Source organism: Postia placenta (assembly GCF_002117355.1).
Source record: "Postia placenta MAD-698-R-SB12 unplaced genomic scaffold POSPLAscaffold_5, whole genome shotgun sequence".
NCBI lineage: Eukaryota > Fungi > Basidiomycota > Agaricomycetes > Polyporales > Adustoporiaceae > Rhodonia > Rhodonia placenta.
Genome location: NW_020169836.1, coordinates 1248114 through 1266730, shown reverse-complemented (window position 1 = coordinate 1266730; position 18617 = coordinate 1248114). Strand labels below are relative to the sequence as shown.

Genomic DNA, 18617 nt, shown 5'->3' with positions numbered 1-18617 from the left:
TGTTGACGTAACAGGCCCAAGGCGAGTATACAAGGATGCTCAGACTGAAACAAGTTAAAGCCGCCCAATAAAACACATTACAAAACCACGACTATATGCCGCGGAGCCACGCGTGCAATTGCAAAATAAGATCGCTTCCCCTCGCACTACCGACGGGTCCCTGGACACGTACAAGTACACACTGTCAGGGCAAAGATCTGATAATTGAATGTGCGATCATCGCCGCCGTTCGCTTCTGTGGCTTGCATCGGCGGCAGACCTGTATCTACGCAGCACGGGCTGTGTTCTTGCTGGCGGACACTAAATTCACTGAAAGCATGTAAAGAGCGACGTGCAACGTCAACGTTGACAAGTATTTCTGGGAATGAGGTCGGAGAACGATTGTGTCTCCGCCTCCTATTGCCCCATATCGCAATGTGACGATGGGTCTTAAACATGCCGAGGCCGGCCCGGGGGTTGTGTGATTCAAGACACGCCACGGTATGTATCGTCAAACGTCTATTGATGAACTCATACTTGAATTTGCATAGCCAAACACTGCATTTCGACAGACATCCGTGGGAATAGTCATACACGATCACAACAAGACAGGAACCGGTGCATACATCAAAGGTCGTGACATGAGGACAGACACGATCTGCAAGCGAATTTGGATAATCAGGGTCAGATATGCGTAGCCGGGACAGGCGGTCAACCTACCAGCAGTCATCGAAGGGAGGACACTGCGGGCGTTGCGAGCAATAATTCTTGATGTGTCGTTCGAGTGAATCGCGCCGACCTAGTTCATGTTGGCAATACGGGCAACGTGCTGCAGTACTGCGAAGGTGTACGGATGCGATATGTTTGGCGAAGCTCGCATAGTTCATGTCTCTACGACATTCGCCGTCCCAATCCCACCACTCGCACAACCCGCGGTTCTTATTATGCCAGGGGTTCGCGCCAGAGAGATCATCGAAATGGTACTCCTTTAGGTGGCGGGCGATACCCGAAGGTTCTAGGTCGTCGAGAACAAGGCCGCATTGGCGCCATCTGCACAGTATATGGTTGCTTGTGGGTTTAGGCTGTGGCACGTGGGGTGGACTGACAAGGGTGGCTGGTGGCGGATGATAAGAATATGTCTGCACCGGCAGCGTCTCCTGGACGTGTCCGGATGCCATCGCGGGATATCCTTGCGCAATGGTTGGATAATTCTGAGTTATCTGGGGCGCAAAGTTGACATTCGACGCTGCTGGTATTGCGTAATGACTGTGCTGCATCGTAGATTGCTGCGCTGCGAATGTGGGAGGCGCCTGTGCATATTGATTCTGGAGAGATGCCTCATTGTACCTAGCGAATCCGAGGCTACGTGAAAATTTATGCATTCAATACTAATGGAAGCACTTGCGGGTAAGTATCAGCGACGATCGCTGAAGTGAATTGAGGATACTGGACGCGGTGGTCAATGTTCCCATGGGAGAAATGATCCTGGCTGTAAGACGCGATCAGGTGTGAGATTACCGATGGTCGGAGGACGCGACACTAACTTGTACATTGCGGGTGTCGTGTTAACTCGATTCGAATTGTGGATCGAGCTAGATGGAACATCCCCGCCATCGACGCGACTGTAACCCCATGCCCCGCCCTCGCCATCGTGACTTTCCGCCATGATCAGGAGTGTTTTTGACAGTGCTGTTACCGGCTGACGGCTGACGGCTGTACACAGAAGCGATGGGACGTCGGAGCAAGGAAGACCGGAGAACACTACTCGTGCTGGTGAGAGCAAGAGAGAAAACAGTGCAAGCGCTTTGTAACGGCGCCCATGGCCAGCTAGTGCGCTATTTACCAGGGCGGCAGTGCCGGCTATGGCACCATCCCCTTTTGTACCGAATCAGATGCTCCAGACTTGGCGGTAGCTCACACAGCTAGAGACCGGCTTGAAGCAGTCAGGCTGAGCAGCGAGGATATGTAAAAGAAGCGTGCAAGTTAAACCGCAGCCGTTTGTGTCGCTGCAAGCGAGTTCCATGGGAATTCCCCGGGGGGTAGCGCTCTAGGCCAGCGGTCAGCGCTTAAGCTCTATCGGGCTATCTTGCAGCACGAATCTGGAGATGCGCCAATCGCATCACGCTCGCGGATGCATCTCAGGGATGTGATCATCCGCTTTATAACGACATAGTCAATGCAGATAACATGTCAGAAAAAAAAGCAAGGGACGACAGCGGAGCGTCCATTGCCACTGTGGTCGTGATCGAGTCACAGCAGTTGAGATGTCACTTGCCACTGGTAATAAGTGGCGAGCTCGCGAGAAGGGGACCATCGAGGATAACAGCCGCCAGAACGGTCAACGACTTCCGAGAGAATGTCCGTCTATGGTTCCGGTGGCCACTTGCCCATGTGATTTGCAATGCGAACGGACAAAGCCGTGTTTTTTTTTTCACCGTGCCTCCGCACGGCAAACATTGAAGATCTGTCATTCTTTGCCGCTGCAATAGATGAATGTCGCGTTAATTGAGCGCCCACCTGGGAATAACCTTGGTAACGTATAGAACGAGGAAGCATGTTTATCCATGATTGTAACGGAGAAACAACTTACCGACCCAGCCTGAGCATCTGGCAACAGGCACTGGAACTCATGGTCGTGAAATGTCAGACAACCGGCAGCAATGCAAGCTCCGGCTGACAGTTCGAGGGCTTAACTTCTGCTAATGGGTCCGTCAATACCAACATTCCAATAAGCTGTCCTACACGCAGGAGCGGCTGAGGGGGATTGGCTTCGCCGGAGGTAGGCAAAGTCCTTGACAGTATCTTTGGGAGATTTTACACCAAGTGTCCCGATCTTGCTCTACAGGAGTGTATCAACGATAGAAGTACGTTCACACGATTACTCATGAACTCACCGTGTCGCTTGCATGGAGAAGAAACAAATGACTGTCAGTGATTATTGTTACAGACTGAGGTACATGAAACGTCCGCCCTGCGCGGAATTCAAACAATCTTCATTATAAGGAAGCGCGCATGCGCAGAAACACACGGTCTGCAACCGGTATGTCATAGCCGCAAGTTGGGACAAGAGCCCCAAAGAGACTTGACCAACGCCAATAGCTGAGGTCCGTCTAGGGACCCACTAAGTCCGCACTGCCTGCATAATGGTAGCAACAGTCATCTGACTGAGCATGATCGTCAGATATACACAGGGTCCTCGCCACATTGGCACATTGATAGGTATACAGCGCAACGTGCACCACCATGTGCAACCACGATCCGTAAAGTTCAAGCCGCTCAGCACGTCGGACGACTGGATTGGGCGTTTAGATGGTAATATCCACGGGAGAAATACTCAGCGACTCACTAGCGAAGTGGAGCGTAGAACAACTCATAAAGCAGCCATGAAGCACTCTCCGTGCGGTTGCGCCCAACTAGACATTGAAATAAAATATTATAACGACCGCCCGGGGTTGTTTTGTTGACTGCACAAACTTGCCGCGCAAACACTGACCGGAAATTGATTAGCATTTCAATGATCCAAACGAGTAGACCGATCAATGAAATGCCCCAACCAGTATCATAATCTTATGATGGCCCACAATTTTCACTGGGGATACCAGCGAACTCAGGAATACCTGCCGTGACACTCATAGCTCCCGTCCCTATTGTAAATTGAAGCAGCTTGAAGCCGAAGTTGTCGGACAAACACAAAGTATCCGAAGAAGTCGGCAACGGCATCAGGCTCAGAGACGTGAAACAGACATTATGTGTTGAAGGTAGAACACTTGTCTTCGCGCGTGGACGATGGCACGGTCAGATCAATACGCCTGATCAAAAGGGTTTAATATGCATACCTGCGATTACTGTGTCAAGTGAGAAAAATCGACAAAGGTATATCGTGTTTGTCTGAGTTCTGTCAAACGCGGAAACAAAGTCACACAGAGAGGCTCGCGCAAGATCTGCCAAGATACTACAAACAAGGCCAAATATGATGGGACTCGAGACTGTGGCGAGCGTACTACGTACGCGCTGACCCGAGCGATTGAGTATCCATATGCTCTTGAAGGCCTTGAAGAGCTACTCAATGCAATATTCATAGCTGGTCTGCATAACGCTCTTTTATTTTAGACATAAACCCATCCCGGGTACGTCGCTGGAGAAAGATATGACAATCGGCAATACGCCGCGCGAACTCGTTTTCTCATAATAGTATGTCTTTCACACTCGAGAAATTTGGCTCAAAGGTGACCATCATTGTGACAACACGGTTTTTCAATCAGAAGTTAACATGGCGGCGTATAATCGCGTAAGGCAGGACTTGGCCACGCAACCTTTACCTATGGAATTTGATAAGTGGGAGGACGAACCGTATCTAGCCATAAAATCGGTGGTCAGGTCCACAGAATTGCCTTTTATCGGGGCATTGTAATGATTCCTAGAAATGTGCTGTCACTGCATGCGACAGAACGCATGTTTGGGACAACACAACCCGCTCACATTACGAAAATCTTGATCGACTCATGGCAGATAGCAGCCCGGAGGCCCAAATCGCTCATGATGCATTGTCTCCTCAGGAGCCTGAGCCGCCGTGTTGATGTGATGTGCGACGCCACTACTGAGTATAACTGGTCAAGCGGATAAGCGCGAGAGCTGTCTGGTCCGCATCTGTCAAAATTCATCTTTAACTTTGAGCACACGTACCAGTACCACGAGTTCTCTTTGGGCAAAAAGCGCGCCATGGCCATGCTACGCTGAGTATATCAGGTTGACCCAAGAGTGAACAGCTGCTTCGACTCGCCCGAGAACTGGTGCGCTGCGGTTGGAGGGTGCACTTTTGGAGCCCATACATTAGACACGAATGAAAGCTGAAGCTGAAGCAATCATATAGTACCGAAATACCAGAGGAACGGCTACATAGATGACATATCGTCGAAGATAACGTACAACCTCTCATTATCGCCCGTGCTTATATCTGCTCATGAGGTGTGCGAAGACAAACTAGGCTCACATTCAAGGATATATCTTGTAGCGAATATCTGGACGGACCACAATAGGCTCGCTAGTTTTGTACTATGCGCATCTGCAGTGTCAACTACTTGACATCTATCCCACCTGCCGTTGGCCAGGACAATAACGCTTCTCGTGGCGAACGAGAACATCCGGCCGAGAGAACGTCTCCCCACAATATCTACACTTCTCCGTCGTTGAGCGCAGATGGACACATGCTACATGCTTCCCGAAGCTGCCGAAGTACATGTCCATGCCGTTTCTGCATGATGTTCCTTCCCACTGGCATTGGCCTCTGGCTCGATCGTCCCAAAACTCGAAGTGGTGCTCCTTCAAGTGGTTACTGATAGCCGTGGGGGTCAGATTGTGCAGGATGGCACCGCAGCCAGTGCCCCATCGGCAGGGTGTGGCGCGTTGTGTGTTGGAACCAAATATAATTTCTGAGCGCTCGAGGGTTGTCACCGTCGAAGCGTTGAAATCCGAAGTACAATGTAGATCTGTGTCGTATACGATGTCAGATGCGATAGGCGTGGGCAGATAATGATCATCTCTGCTTCTCGTTGATTGAGTGAAAGATGAGCCGGTGAAGTCATCGGTGTGGAAGTGGGTTGATGAGCCGGCATAATGATACTCTTGATAGTGCATGAGCGGATCTACTCCAGGAGACGGGATGAAGGGCAACGAATCGCCCGCATCGCTTGAGATACGCACATCAGTATCAGAGAAACTTCTGTTCAATTCACAGCTCACAAAGGGGGAAAATCCAGGCTTTCAATAGCTTGTTCACTAGTTTGTTTGTTTCTGTGAGTTTGAACATGGGCACCGCTATAGGAGAAGGTTGCGTCCGTGGGCCAATGTAACAATGATAATGACGGCGGCTCAAGCGTTCCCTGAATGTCCCCTTGAGCATGGTCACCGAGCATCAGCTGGCGATCAGTGAGCATGTAACTGAACTGTTCTGAGCGCGAAGTCGAAGGTGGAAACTCGGGCATGAGGCGATTGTAGTCCCTACTGTGACTGAAAGTTACCGGGAGCGAGTCCCGTCGGGAGTGCAGAGTTCGTCGCTGTTGTTGATTCCGGTGAGCGGAAATGACGGTGATGTTCTGTACAGAAGAGGAGCCCAGCACGTTTGAGCTTGCCGACTCGGAGATGAAAGGACAGCCAAAGTTAGTGTCCGAGATTATTTATATGCGTCGAAGCTGACTGACGCCGGGGCCCATACATTGAATGTGGGAGATCAAGCTTGGCAGCCAGTGTTACGTTAAGGCCGCTGTTGAAATTGGTCTGAAAAAGCCCGTGAGATACAATTGTGTCTGTTTACGATCGTTCCATGTGCGCTGCTAACTCTGTTCGACGTCCAGCCGCGTCTTCAATCACAGGATCTTACCGCATCCCGGGATCGCGCCCGACAGGTAGTTCCATCCCAAGCTTCCGCAGGGCTCAGGGTGATCTCACACATCAATTATCTTCGAAGGTAGTAGCTGTATTATTATTAGCCTTACTCGATGCGCAGGACATCTTTCGATCAGTCTGTATATCACCACGTTGTTGATGCAAAGAGGAGTTCACGGCATACATGTGCTTGAGCTCACCGTGAAGGGCGCCTCAGGCCCCGTGTAAGGTTTGTTGAGCCCCAGCCCTCAGTCGCCATGCGTCGGGACCCAATCTATAGTGAGTACCAAAGCATACAGTGCGACAACGAGGATATAAGGCTAAAGGAGAGGAGAACAGGTGCTACCGGATATGTATGGACAGACCCTATGTTTTACTAGACCCCAGGGTACCTGTAACCTACGCGTTACACCCCAAAACCCTGGTATCGTGATACTCGGGGCCGGCGGCGATGATGCCAAGCTGTAATATCTGGTCCGTGGAGCTTGTCATTGTGGCGCAATGAAGTCAAGTCTGTTGGGACTCACAGCTGAGGTACCAAGGTATGAATGTCTGTAGATCTACTCATTGACTCAACTCACCGTCGAGAATCATCGATGACTCTTATGTGTATTGGCGCGCGGCGCGCAAGATCTAATAATTAGAGTGGATCTCCGGTTTAGAACTCCGCGGCCAGTGATCGATATTCGGTGGTTAGAGCACATCTCAGCGGAAGCAGGCCACACCACCGACCAGGTGTACTCCTTGTGTGATGCCACATCATAATCGCGCTTTGACATAGCCAAACCTGCCTTGCTACCTCTGTTCATGACATCGCATCCATGATCGGAAGCTACAAAGCGATACAAAACCAAAGATCAATGCTTCAGCGTTCATCACTAACGAGCTTCACGGAGCGTTGTAAAAGGACACAAAGCTTGAGGATACATGGGAACCCACGGCAGCCATCTAGCGGCCTTCAGGCCAAACCGAGAGACCTAAGTAGTCATCTCAGTATACATTTGTGGAATCAATGACTTTCGCCGAAACACCAACGCCTGATGGTCACAGGCTGACATAGGGGACGCGATGGCAAGTGAGGCTACGATCATTGCTACGTATTTGTCGAGGACTTGAGACGTTCGATGAGCGGTTCGATGAGCGTGCGGTTCGATGAGAGATGCCCCCTAGAGTGCACAAGCCTAAAGAGCTCACGGCGGAGATGAGCAAACCCTTCGCATACGATCACGCGGTAACGCACCACCTTCGACCGGACTGACATTCGTGTGAATCTGTGCCGTGTGTCAGCAAGGAGTTGAAGTGATGCAGCATTGTACCAGATTTGATTCGTGGCGTCTCGATATCGCAGACTCATAACGGCATGACAGATCCGTAGACTGTTCGGCTTTACGACGACACTGGATTTACTTCAGGGTCACGGGTTAACTACCTGTCTGAACAAAACACCAAAGTATATCTCTTTATCTGAAGACTGGCGCTACAAACCGCAATTTGCTGCTTCGTCTGTTCATTCTTACGCTATAGATACATGCGCATATGACCGCGACGCGTCCAGTTCTCTGCCGCATGAGTTGACGGACCTTTGCGGGCCGCGGGCCGCGGGTGATGATAATGTCGTGACATGCCACAGGTAACTTCTCCTCGCGAACGACATCAGGAAGCGATCCGAAGCTTAATGATGAAGACCACTCTCGGAGATTATGCGCTTCACTGCTGGTAGCTGAGAAGGTCACGTTGCAGAGTCTACCATTCCAGTGTCAGCGGTCCCGTGCCAAATACCCTATGGAGGCGGTGGTCATACCAATTCGCCACGTGGGCAGTGGGTCTCCATTATACACGTTTATCCCCAAGAGACGGGCAGTATCGTTTGAGATGGCGGTCGAGCGTATCTGGTCGCACAAACTCACGATTGCACTTGGGGCATCGCCGCGAGATTGTTCCTAGGTGCACAGCAGCAATGTGCTTGCCAAAGCTGGCGTAGAACATGCGGCGACCACATGCGTGCGTATCGTTCGACCATTCGCAGGATCCGCGGCTCCGTTTCTCCCATGTCAACAAGGTGTCAGAAGACTCGGCAAAATGGTGTGCCCTCAGATGTCGGGTGATGCCCGCCGGGGAGAGGTCATCGATGATCATACTGCACTCTCCGCCCCATCGGCAGGCGACTTGGCCGCCGTTGCGTACCTGTGCTACCGTCGAGGGCCCATGATATTGGCGATCGGACGTTGAGGGGGTAGGGTCTGCAGTATGGTGTACGACCGCGGAATTATGGTGTGATGGGTACGTTGCGTCTATGGGCCATGAGGAGTATGGGTGCTGAAGATAGTCCAGTGAACTAAAGCCATCGGCCATATATCGCTGGGCTCTGAATAATTCGGGTGATCAGGTCCTGAGATCATATCGCGATCAAGACCTACGTCTCGTAACGACTTGTCCAGGATTCGGCGACTGGTTCCAGGGGCATTTTGTCTTGCAGCCCGACATTGGTCGAACTGGAGGCATCATAAAGTCCTAAGGCGAAATTCCAAGAGCGCTACACTCACCTAGGCCCAGAGGGAACCTCCCAAGATCGGAAATTGTAGAGGTACGGAGGTTGGTCCGGGCTCTGGACGTTGTATGAATACATGACTATGCTTCGCGGTGGGGCGAGGGTGTGGGCAATGAATATGGGGATATAGAAGCGGTATCGGGGAAAGCGGTGCCCATGGAAGGGTGCAGAGCGGGGTACAAACACGTCTTGGTCTTATGAGCTAGATGGTTTGATTGTCACGCACATGGCACAAACTGACGCCTTATACTCCAAGAATGGTATCTGGCTCATCGCCTTGCAGAAAGATAAACAAATACATTGATGGTACGTGCCACTTATGGCGAGAACCATCGGAAGAGAGCGTAATGGAAGCGGCTTTCAAAAGGCGCGTAAGGCCTAGACAGTCCGGACTCAAATACGCACCTCACGTATTGACACGAGTTGCTCATCTTGTCCACTGATATAGGTAAGTGCGGTTTCGGTCGCAGTACATACTCCATGATCGTGGGTGGTAGCCAATGAAATACATATCGTGGTGAGGTACAACTGACCTCAACACATGTGTTGCCTTTTCAGTGGGCGCTGGGTCTCCGGCAGTTAAGCTCTGATGTGTCCAGGAGTCAGACAGCATCGGATGTAAAGTAAAGAACACAAAAGCCGGACTCAGGTAACTTACCGGTAGATGTTTGTACTAATGAAGGCCGGCTATCGCGGCGAGTGCTCATGGTAAAGCGAGAGTATGAGTCCTGTTGTCCCAACAAGAGGTGCGCTCTGCCAAGTTGAAACATGCTATACTTGCCCGCCGCCATAGTGTGAGAGATGGACACGAAGACTTAGCAAGTTGCAAGGAAGACAGTATTCGTTCTTCGTGCGCAAAGCTCTTCAGACTCTTCATGCACAAGCGGTTACGGAGGACGGTGCTAGATTGTGCCCACTTTAACGGTGAATGATCGCAACTTGAAACACGGCTCGTTAGCATCACAGAAGCCCGACTAGGTTGAGAGCAACCACAAGTAAGTTCCCAAGGCCTTTAAGTAAATTGCAAGTGCCACCTAAATTTGAACACGTAAGGATGTCAGTGTTAGTGGTCCTACATGAAAGTCACTGGCGTCTTCTAACTCAAGAGCTCGCATGCTAGCATCTAGTTTTGTTTCTAGGAACCTTCGTCAATGCTCTGCTCGCGCCCTTTAGCTAATTGTCGTATTTCGTTGCTGACATTTACATTTACCGTATGTGCTGAAGAGGTTTTGGGGGACAGCCGCTGATGAATACACGGAGACTGAAGTATCTCCCTATGACGGAGATCGAAGTGTCTCCGGCATGGGGAGATATCTCCGGCGTGTGGAGACACCTCCATCAATTTTCCGGCGCGGGGCGCTTGCTTCAAATTATTTGTGTCCCCTTTGGAAGATCACGTGACTGGCTCACCATCGCCCGATCTCTTCATCGGCTTTCGGTAAAGTCCGGTCCTTTCTCGTTATCTAATCTGAGACGCTGCCAAATCAGGCTAACTCAGATTAGGGTTAGAAACTCGCGTTTTACACGCTTTTTACATACTTTCCCGCACCCCCCTGCCTTTTCCGGCGCTCGCCATGATAAATGTATTTCCATTAGAGGCCGAAAACTAGCCATAATGAAGCTCCCCGATACTATACGAGACAAAATCTTGGTCACCACCCAAAGCGGAGAATGCACGTGACTTGGGTATTTCTCTCGCACTGCACGTGATAGAATTTCCGTTCAGCGAGCTAAGCGCCCCTCAGAGAAATATCTCTTAGACGCCGGAGATATCTCCCCATGCCGGAGACACTTCGATCTCCGTCATAGGGAGATACTTCAGTCTCCGTGCATTCATCAGCGGCTGTCCCGTAGCCAGCTGACAAATCAATGCACTCCGGCACTGTACTTTGCGCGGGCGCTTAGGACCAAGCTACTCGGCTACCATACTCGTTCAAACTACCGCATGCCCTGGATATTACTCCGCTAGCAGTTGTTTCAGCGACTCCGTGAATAGCAGAAGTCTTTCGGAAGTCCTCGCACGCCAGACGCGCGACGGAACGTCCGCCTCGAGTAAACGGATTCCGACGGCGTAGAGAGTAATGGGCTCTGAGGGCATTCAAATCACCATCCCAGGTATGTACCTACTTCTATAGACCCATCCGACATCTGCTAACCTTCACAGACTTTGACGAGGAGGACTATCATTCAACACCGATCTTTGGACGCTCACAGGGGGGATTATGGGGGGCATCGAGCTCAGGACAGGATTCACCCACGATTCTGACCCCACTAGCTCTCCCAGAACGGGCTGAGAAGTCGTATTTTCATGCGCGAGGGGATTCTATCACTTCCGATGACTCTGCCCATTCGTTACAATACAGCGCCCGCAAGGTCAAGTCCCCGTTCGCTCACTCCGCGCAGTCATCCTTTGCGACGACCACCACGGGCGGTTCCTCGTTCACGAAGAAACCGTCCTTTGCATCGCTTCGCAATGCGTTCAGGAAAAACACGGAGCCTGCTCCGCCCCTACCACCAATCGAGCATCAGGTCTATCCTGCCCTGAAGAATCCTTTCAGTCGGTCGACCTCATCGCTCGCACAGCATCCATCGATGCCACACAGGCAGCAGCCCTCGATGCATGCGAGCCCACCTCACTTCCGACCGTCTACGCCTGCCTCGAGCGAATCTAGGACCCGGGGAACACCGTCCAGGGCGAGAGAGCATGCATATGCACGGTCTCAACACTCTCATTCAGGCTCTATCTTCTACAACTCAGATGCGGGAAGCGATCAGGGATTCCACACTCCTTCGTCACCGCCACCAGTTCCTCGCATGCCAGCGATGTTCAGTCCCTTTGGGCACCCGGATGACCCTCGGACACTTGCCGACTTGGAAGACAAGATCACGATGGAGCCGCGCACACCGTCTGACTACGCTCTTCACGCGATATTCATCAGATTCGCTACGACTGCGGAGGGACACATAGAACATTTCTTGCGGTTAACTCTGGTGTGTTGGGTTGAAAATGTCGCGGATACATTTCTAATACTGGATTATAGGATCGGGAGCCTCTCCTCACAGATTACATGGGACCAGGCGTGGACCCCAAGCTAGATGAACTGCTCCTGTCACTGGGCAAGATTGCCCAAAAGCATGCGAAGCCTGTGGTCGAGTCGGTGATGCGGTGGCGGAAGTCGCATGCTGATGTAGGAGTGAGCCCAGAACTGCTGCGCGGGCACTTGGACTATGCAGCGACTAGCGGACGCAACATCCGGGGACAAGACGTATCTTCTATGCTGAACGAGCGCCGGTCGCTCGCGTCGATCTACGTCATGTGCCGCGCTCTCATCGCTGCTACGCAAAATCTGACGAAGGACGGACTCAGTGATGCTGTGGGACATAGCCTTGAGGAGCTCACATTTGATCAGTTCCGGAGGCCAGACATCAAAATGCTCACACAATCGGCCAATCATCGCATCAACGCAGAGCTGTATGCAACACTGTTGGGTCAGCTGGCGAACGTTCGGTGAGATAGACTAGATCTATATAGTACTGGTGCTGACCTTGTGTCAGATTCGAGAGCGTCACCGATCGCTTCCTCGTAGAATTGGGTCCCGTAGCTGCTGGTCAGGTACCCAAGGATGCAGATTTCAAGTACGAGAACTTGGTGAGGGGGCTCAAACACGTACCGATCAAAGTCTGGCCTCCGGAAGCCTTCGAGGAGGGCGCGGAGTTTATGGCGTCGCTCGCGAAATCCTTCGAGAATGCCCACGGAAATCGGCTGAAGACAACATTTGCGGAGACTCTTGTCCACGTGTTGCATCCGATCGCCAAGGTACGGCTTGATTCAGTCAGATTATCTCTTGACTCATAAAGTTCCGCTCAGACTGCTCAAGCCGAGGTCAATCATCCAGACTGGGCGAAGGCCATCGACGTGATCTTCCCAAGGGTGCGAGACATGATGGCGAAACCGAGATACTGGCACGTTGCGTATCCTCTCGCCGTGACGTCACTCTGTGTCGCACCGCAAGAGATCTTTCTACGCAACTGGACTTTGATTTTCGATGCTGGCCTCGGCAAGCTGAAGGTAATTTCCGATACTACAGCCAGCCAGCATACAAATTGCTGACACACGGCTGACAGGAAAAGGTGCACCGAGTACCAGTACTCAACGGAATGCTTCGTCTAATGTGGACGTATCTGTATCGTTGCCCTGAGCCGGCTTCAACCGTAGCCGCGAAATTGGATCCACTGATTCGACACTTCTTCCCTCCGAATCGATCCACGATCCACCCGCAAGAGGATTCCATCGAACCGTTAACATATATGCTGCACTATGTGCTGTCCCGGCATTTTGACTTCGGTAGCGAGTTGTGTCTGGAACTTCTGCAAGAGCGTAGTATCACTACTCCATCCCCCAACATGGCAGTCCTACTGGCGCCGGAGAGAACCGTGATCGCCGCTCAAGCAATTCTATTGTCTTTGCATGCAATCGAACGGGAAGAAACCACTCCCTCATGGCCTTCGAGCTCTGATTTCACTGTGTTGCCCTCCCGCACCGATTTTTCGACCTCTTCCGAATTCTTCCCACCATCAATGCAACTGAAGGCAGGCTGGACGGACCTGGTGGATCGCTCGAGCACATGTCTGAAAGCGTTTGCGATGTACTGCTACCAGGCGGTGGGGACATGGTCTATACTGGACGATCAATGGTCAGCGGCTCGCCTCACTCCTACTTACGAGGATTCGCACGGCTATACCACTCGTGCTCATCCGGAAGCTGTGGTGGCATATTCCAATCAATATCTCCCTCAGGTCAGCATGCTGCGGACGGTGTACCAGTCGTGGCCTCGATGTCTCCATCCGTCCATGGCCGTCGAAGACGCATTTGATATGCTCTTACGGGGCGTCGTCCACGTCGAGCCTGCTGTTGGTGAAGCTGCAGGTCCTGCACTGCAGCGCTTCATGGCTGATTCTGCTCATGCAACAACATTGCTCTCTCGTTTCGCCGTATTCCTCTTCGATCCAAACGCCATGAGCACCGAAGGATCGGGTCTTAGGCTAAATGTCGAGTGTTCTCGCTTGCTCAACCTATGGCTCTCTTCCGTGGAACAGTGGGTACACGATCTTACTTCAAGCCCTTCCGGTTCGCTCGAAGCCGAGCATCTGGAGCGGGTACTTGCCTGCATCGACGATATTGAAAGCGGCGCGCTATTTCTTTTGGCACACGATAAGCAAGGAGTTTATGCGGCTGGTGTCAAAGCGATCCGCCTCCTGGCCACACTGGAGGCATCCTTGCAGGCTGAAGCCACCAGCGCTATGCGGCAATCCGAGGAGCCTTTCCGACTCGTGACCGCTTTCTTGGGCAAGGTCGATTATGGTCGGTACATGCTTCGTCACGAGGACATGCTGGAGCCAGATGAGGTTCTGCGTCTCGCGAAATGGAGAAAGGAGGCATTCCCTGACATGGCGCTGCGTATAGCCAATAGCGACTATCCGTTAGATCGAGGTCTTTGGAGGCATCTCTACCCAGCATTACTGCAAGCTTGCATGGAACAGTCATCTAGTGTTCTTTCTTCGTTCAGGGCTAAAGTGATTGCGGCTGCAAGCCGTTACCATTCGTTGATGGTACAGCTATCCGGAATCAATAATCGAACACTACCCAACCTCCCACAGAGATCTGGTTCTTCCGGAGACAGAGACGCTTCTCGCGTGATCAACGAACATAGACCACATATTCAGCAGTGGCACTTCTGGATGAAGCTTATCTGCGCCACCGCCGAAGTGTCGGATGTACGGCCGACAGTGAATTACCCCATGCGTGACCATTCTCGAGCTCGATCGGAGGCGAACTTTGAGCGCGATCAAATGGTAACCACTCGCGATCTCTTCAAGTACCTCAGCCAATTCCTAGATTCCGACCATACATTGTTCCGTGACGTCGCTGTCTCAAGCATCAGCTCATTTCCTTCCCATGGGTATTCACAGCTCCTTGAAGATCTCAACGTCCTTGCCTCCCGCCAGCTCTCCGATGATCCCAGATCGAAAAGCACCAGTGCTCCAGTCATAGGCCGCGCTCGCCGTCAGGAGCGCTTTCACACTGCTGTCGCACGGATCTATTACCTCACTTCTCATGCGTTACAGGACCAACGATCCGCAAGCAAGCAGACCGCCCTGGCACATGTGCTCAAGTACATCCGCAGCATGCATGCATACCTCGTCACCCCCGACCATCGTGACCTCTTTACCCTTCAGAGATTGCGACGTTATTTCTGCGGGACCGTGGAGCGCCTGTTTGATGGCTTGGCTACGCTCAAGGACTCGGATCGGTTTATCCCCCCTCACATGCACCTTGCCTTGTTCAGGCTCTGTGAAGAATGGTGTCAACTCGGCAAACAGTCAGAGAACATGACAAAGCGCCTCATTACAATGCAAACCGCTGCCGCCAAATCTCTCAGCGAGCCAGCCGATCAAGCAGAGATTATACAGCGTTTTCAAACGGAGACGCGGAATCTATCGCACGCTGCTGTGGGTGCTATGGCGGCTCTCTGTGTGAGTAAGCTACGCACGGTAACATCTCATGTCTAATTGTTCTTCCCAGCACAAGGCCTTTTACCCTCCTGAGCACGCATCTGCCTCGCCCACTGATAGATACACATTAGACAGCAATCATAAGCCTTTGCAAGCGGCACCGACATTGGACCGTTTGACTGCCATCCTTGCGTCCTTCCAAGAACCAGAACACACTGCCGGAAAGTGAGTGAACCAGGGCATTAGCATTCTTGGGTTTGCTTGACGCTGCCGAGTAGGAAAGCGCTGCGATCGCTACTCCTTCATACTCCGTCTGATGGAGTATTGCTGGATGAAGCGCTTAGAAGGGCCTTGGTGACCACGCGACAGTTGGAGACCAGTAATGCCCGCTTCTTCGAGGTCGTCGCGGATGTCATATGCAACGCATCAGGATCCCACGGTTTCAGCTTCAGTCAGATCGTATGTCTTGGGCTGTCCAATTTGTGTCATCCCCTCCTCCCAATACGTCGGCAGGCTTTCAGCATCCTCGAGGTTATACACGAGCAGTCCGGGGGTATCATATCTCTCAATCAGTACGAAGCTGCGGTGTGCAGCTCAGCGCCGAGCGCGTACTTGCACGCGCACCGCTCAATTACGATGGTACTGGCTGGCGAGCACCCCAAGCAGGCTATCCACGTCCTTGCTCAATTCTCCGGATGGATCACACGACTGTTCGACGGGCAAACAGATCGAAGCCCTCTCCTCTTGCTCCAGAGTCTTGAGCACTGGGTGCCACACATTACCCTTCTTGATGACAGCAAGTCCGCATTATCGCGGGAGGGACGCTCTGCCATTTATCATCTGATGAACCTCACTGCCCGCTACGTGGAAACCTATGCAGAACAAGTGTTGGTTCTCTGGTCCCGTGCTGTGGACAACGAGTATCAGTTGAATGCGTACGCGACGGTGATGTTCCTCCTGGAGCAAGCACCCAAGATCGGCAGTACTCTCTTCATCAGCTGTGCTGCGAAGGTCGTCGCTTGCCTTTTTCAGAGTGCGGCTGGCATGAAGGTCTTCGACGAGATGTGTGGTCTCCTAGACCCAGTTCGAATGCTCCCATCATACGAGCACAAGGTGACTATTCCAGCCGCCGACGAAATTGAAGAGTGGTCCGACCTCGACGTCCTGTTCTCCGAATCGCCGAAGCTAACGCTGACACAAACACAATTCGTTCTCCTCTTCTTATGCGAGGCAACGATGGACCGGTCATGGCCTCTCGACAAACATCTACCCGCCCTGCTTATGGCCATCTTCATGCACGTTTCAGACAAGCAACCCTTCATTCGAGAGCGCTCCCGACACATGCTCTTCCAACTGTTGCGTTCCTGTATGCCTGGATACGACGACTTCCTCGACCGTCCGTTGGCTCGCTCGCGATTGGAGCTCAAAGCCGCCATACAAGTTTTGGAAAACGAAGCTGAAATGCGACTCTGGGTTGACGACGATTCAGCTGCTGAAGCGACGCCTAAACTCAAATGGCTGTCGTCCGAAGTATTGGACCTCTTGGAACCTTTATACCCCGACCTACGCGCACATTGGGGCTTCTGGACTCTGCGGTGGGGAACGCAATGTCTCAAGAGAGAAATGGCCTACAGGTCCCTTCAGCTACATCGAGTACTTGCAGCACCAGTACTACGGGAAAGTGTTGATATGCTGCTGGGCCGTCTGGCGCACACTATTGCCGACGAGGATGCCGCCATCCAGAACTTCAATGTCGAGATCATCCTCACATTGACCTCTATGGCAGCATCTGATACTCTACCACGGACCCTGCTCCCAAAGCTGTTCTGGAGTACTGTTGGTTGTCTTTCGACGACTGTCGAGAACGAGTTCCTGCACGCCTTGAGTCTGCTAGAAGCATTACTTGCGCACATCGATCTCGATGACCATGTTACCGTTGAGATGCTTCTCGAAGCAAGGCCGCCCACTTGGAGTGGTTCGTCATCTCTGCAGTTCAGTCTCTTGACTGGCCTGCGTTCGTCGTCTACGTCGGAGCTCACCCTCAAGGTCCTAAGACGGCTATCCGGGATCAGTGATGCGAGGCTCGTGGATGCTTCAGAAGGACGTGTACGCGATCTCTACACATTATCCCTCCCTCTGTGCTTGCACTCAATGGCTTCTGGTCCTCCTGACGATATCTCGCAAGATTTCGCGCTGAGCATCGGGCGTCTAGCCGAAGAGGAGGAACGGCCGAGCATCGATCGCATCATGACCTCTTTCGCCAAAGGACGATTCCGTACCAAAGAGGACTTTTTACGGGAGTCTGTTGCAAGTCTTCGCGAGCACTATGGCACCGATCACTGGACGGAAGTGATCACTTTGCTCATGTCAATGGTATTGAACCAGGAGCGGTGGTTGCGCATCTACACGCTGCAGATCCTGAAGTTGCTGTTTCAACAGCGAGAGACGCGAGATTTGCTAGTGTCGGAATTGCTGATGCCGCTGCTACGTTTACTGGAGACAGATCTTGCACCTCAAGCTTTGGATGTTCTTGATGAGCCGGTGGAGATTTCGGGTGGGCCTGCCGCAAAGCACATACTTCGCATGAGCTTGTTCCATCATCTTGATGCCGACGCGAAGGAGGTCGAATCAGTAGCTGAAGTATTCGGCATTCCACAAGAGTCGGGCTGGTGTGTTCCTCGATCCGGCGCTGTTCGGGATATATGTCGCTCAAACATATTTGCCCTCACCGATTCATACGACACCAGCAGCAGCACTTCGCATTTGAGCTTCCATCCGGAGCCAGAGGAGGACGAGGCGGACGATGCAGATCCCTATGATGACCTGGGAGACATGGTGCAGAATTTGCACGAGCTCAGCAGCTTCTTCCAGGAAGAGAATTCAGTTGCTGCATTACCTCATCCACAGTTAGAAGCACGAGTGGCCGCTATTCTGGCGAAATCCAGAGACGTAGCGCAAGAGCTTCCACAGACCTCCTTCGTTGGCGTTTTCGATGTTGGAAAGGCGAACGCCTACGAAGACTCGGACGAGTCCGATTACGACAGCGGGTCTGACCTTTTCGAATTTGATTCTCCCGCTATATTGCGGTTCACTTCCACTCGTTCACGCTTTCCATAATAGACACACTTTACACGCTCATTCTATTCCGTTATTCGATTTTGCATGACCCCTTGGCATTGTACAATAGACGCATCAT

The 18617-nt window shown here is 52.0% G+C and overlaps 4 protein-coding genes across 4 annotated transcripts; 1 reads left to right on the top strand and 3 right to left on the bottom strand.

Annotated features, from left to right (window-relative positions):
• Positions 1–91: 91 nt before the first annotated feature.
• POSPLADRAFT_1045800 (hypothetical protein) lies at positions 92–1645 on the bottom strand (the record flags this gene model as incomplete). The annotated part of the gene is made up of 4 exons (XM_024478865.1): positions 92–160; positions 183–309; positions 700–1326; positions 1524–1645. 4 exons carry the CDS (start codon positions 1643–1645, stop codon positions 92–94), a joined length of 945 nt encoding a protein of 314 aa, XP_024340272.1.
• A 3076-nt stretch (positions 1646–4721) lies between these two features.
• On the bottom strand, positions 4722–8986 carry POSPLADRAFT_1045798 (hypothetical protein; the record flags this gene model as incomplete). Its single annotated transcript, XM_024478864.1, has 10 exons — positions 4722–4832; positions 5074–5465; positions 5719–5793; positions 6888–6889; positions 7093–7192; positions 7601–7631; positions 7941–8080; positions 8268–8725; positions 8778–8852; positions 8904–8986. 10 exons carry the CDS (start codon positions 8984–8986, stop codon positions 4722–4724), a joined length of 1467 nt encoding a protein of 488 aa, XP_024340271.1.
• Positions 8987–9416: 430 nt separating this feature from the next.
• POSPLADRAFT_1039550 (hypothetical protein) lies at positions 9417–10130 on the bottom strand. Its single transcript, XM_024477561.1, has 2 exons — positions 9567–10130; positions 9417–9494 (listed from the first exon to the last, which is right to left on the bottom strand). Exons 1-2 carry the CDS (start codon positions 9697–9699, stop codon positions 9463–9465), a joined length of 165 nt encoding a protein of 54 aa, XP_024340270.1. The 5' UTR covers positions 9700–10130; the 3' UTR covers positions 9417–9462.
• An 859-nt stretch (positions 10131–10989) lies between these two features.
• POSPLADRAFT_1139481 (hypothetical protein) lies at positions 10990–18538 on the top strand (the record flags this gene model as incomplete). Its single annotated transcript, XM_024485040.1, has 9 exons — positions 10990–11023; positions 11073–11899; positions 11950–12416; positions 12464–12725; positions 12777–12977; positions 13034–15442; positions 15492–15646; positions 15700–15880; positions 15935–18538. 9 exons carry the CDS (start codon positions 10990–10992, stop codon positions 18536–18538), a joined length of 7140 nt encoding a protein of 2379 aa, XP_024340269.1.
• Between the last annotated feature and the right edge of the window lie 79 nt (positions 18539–18617).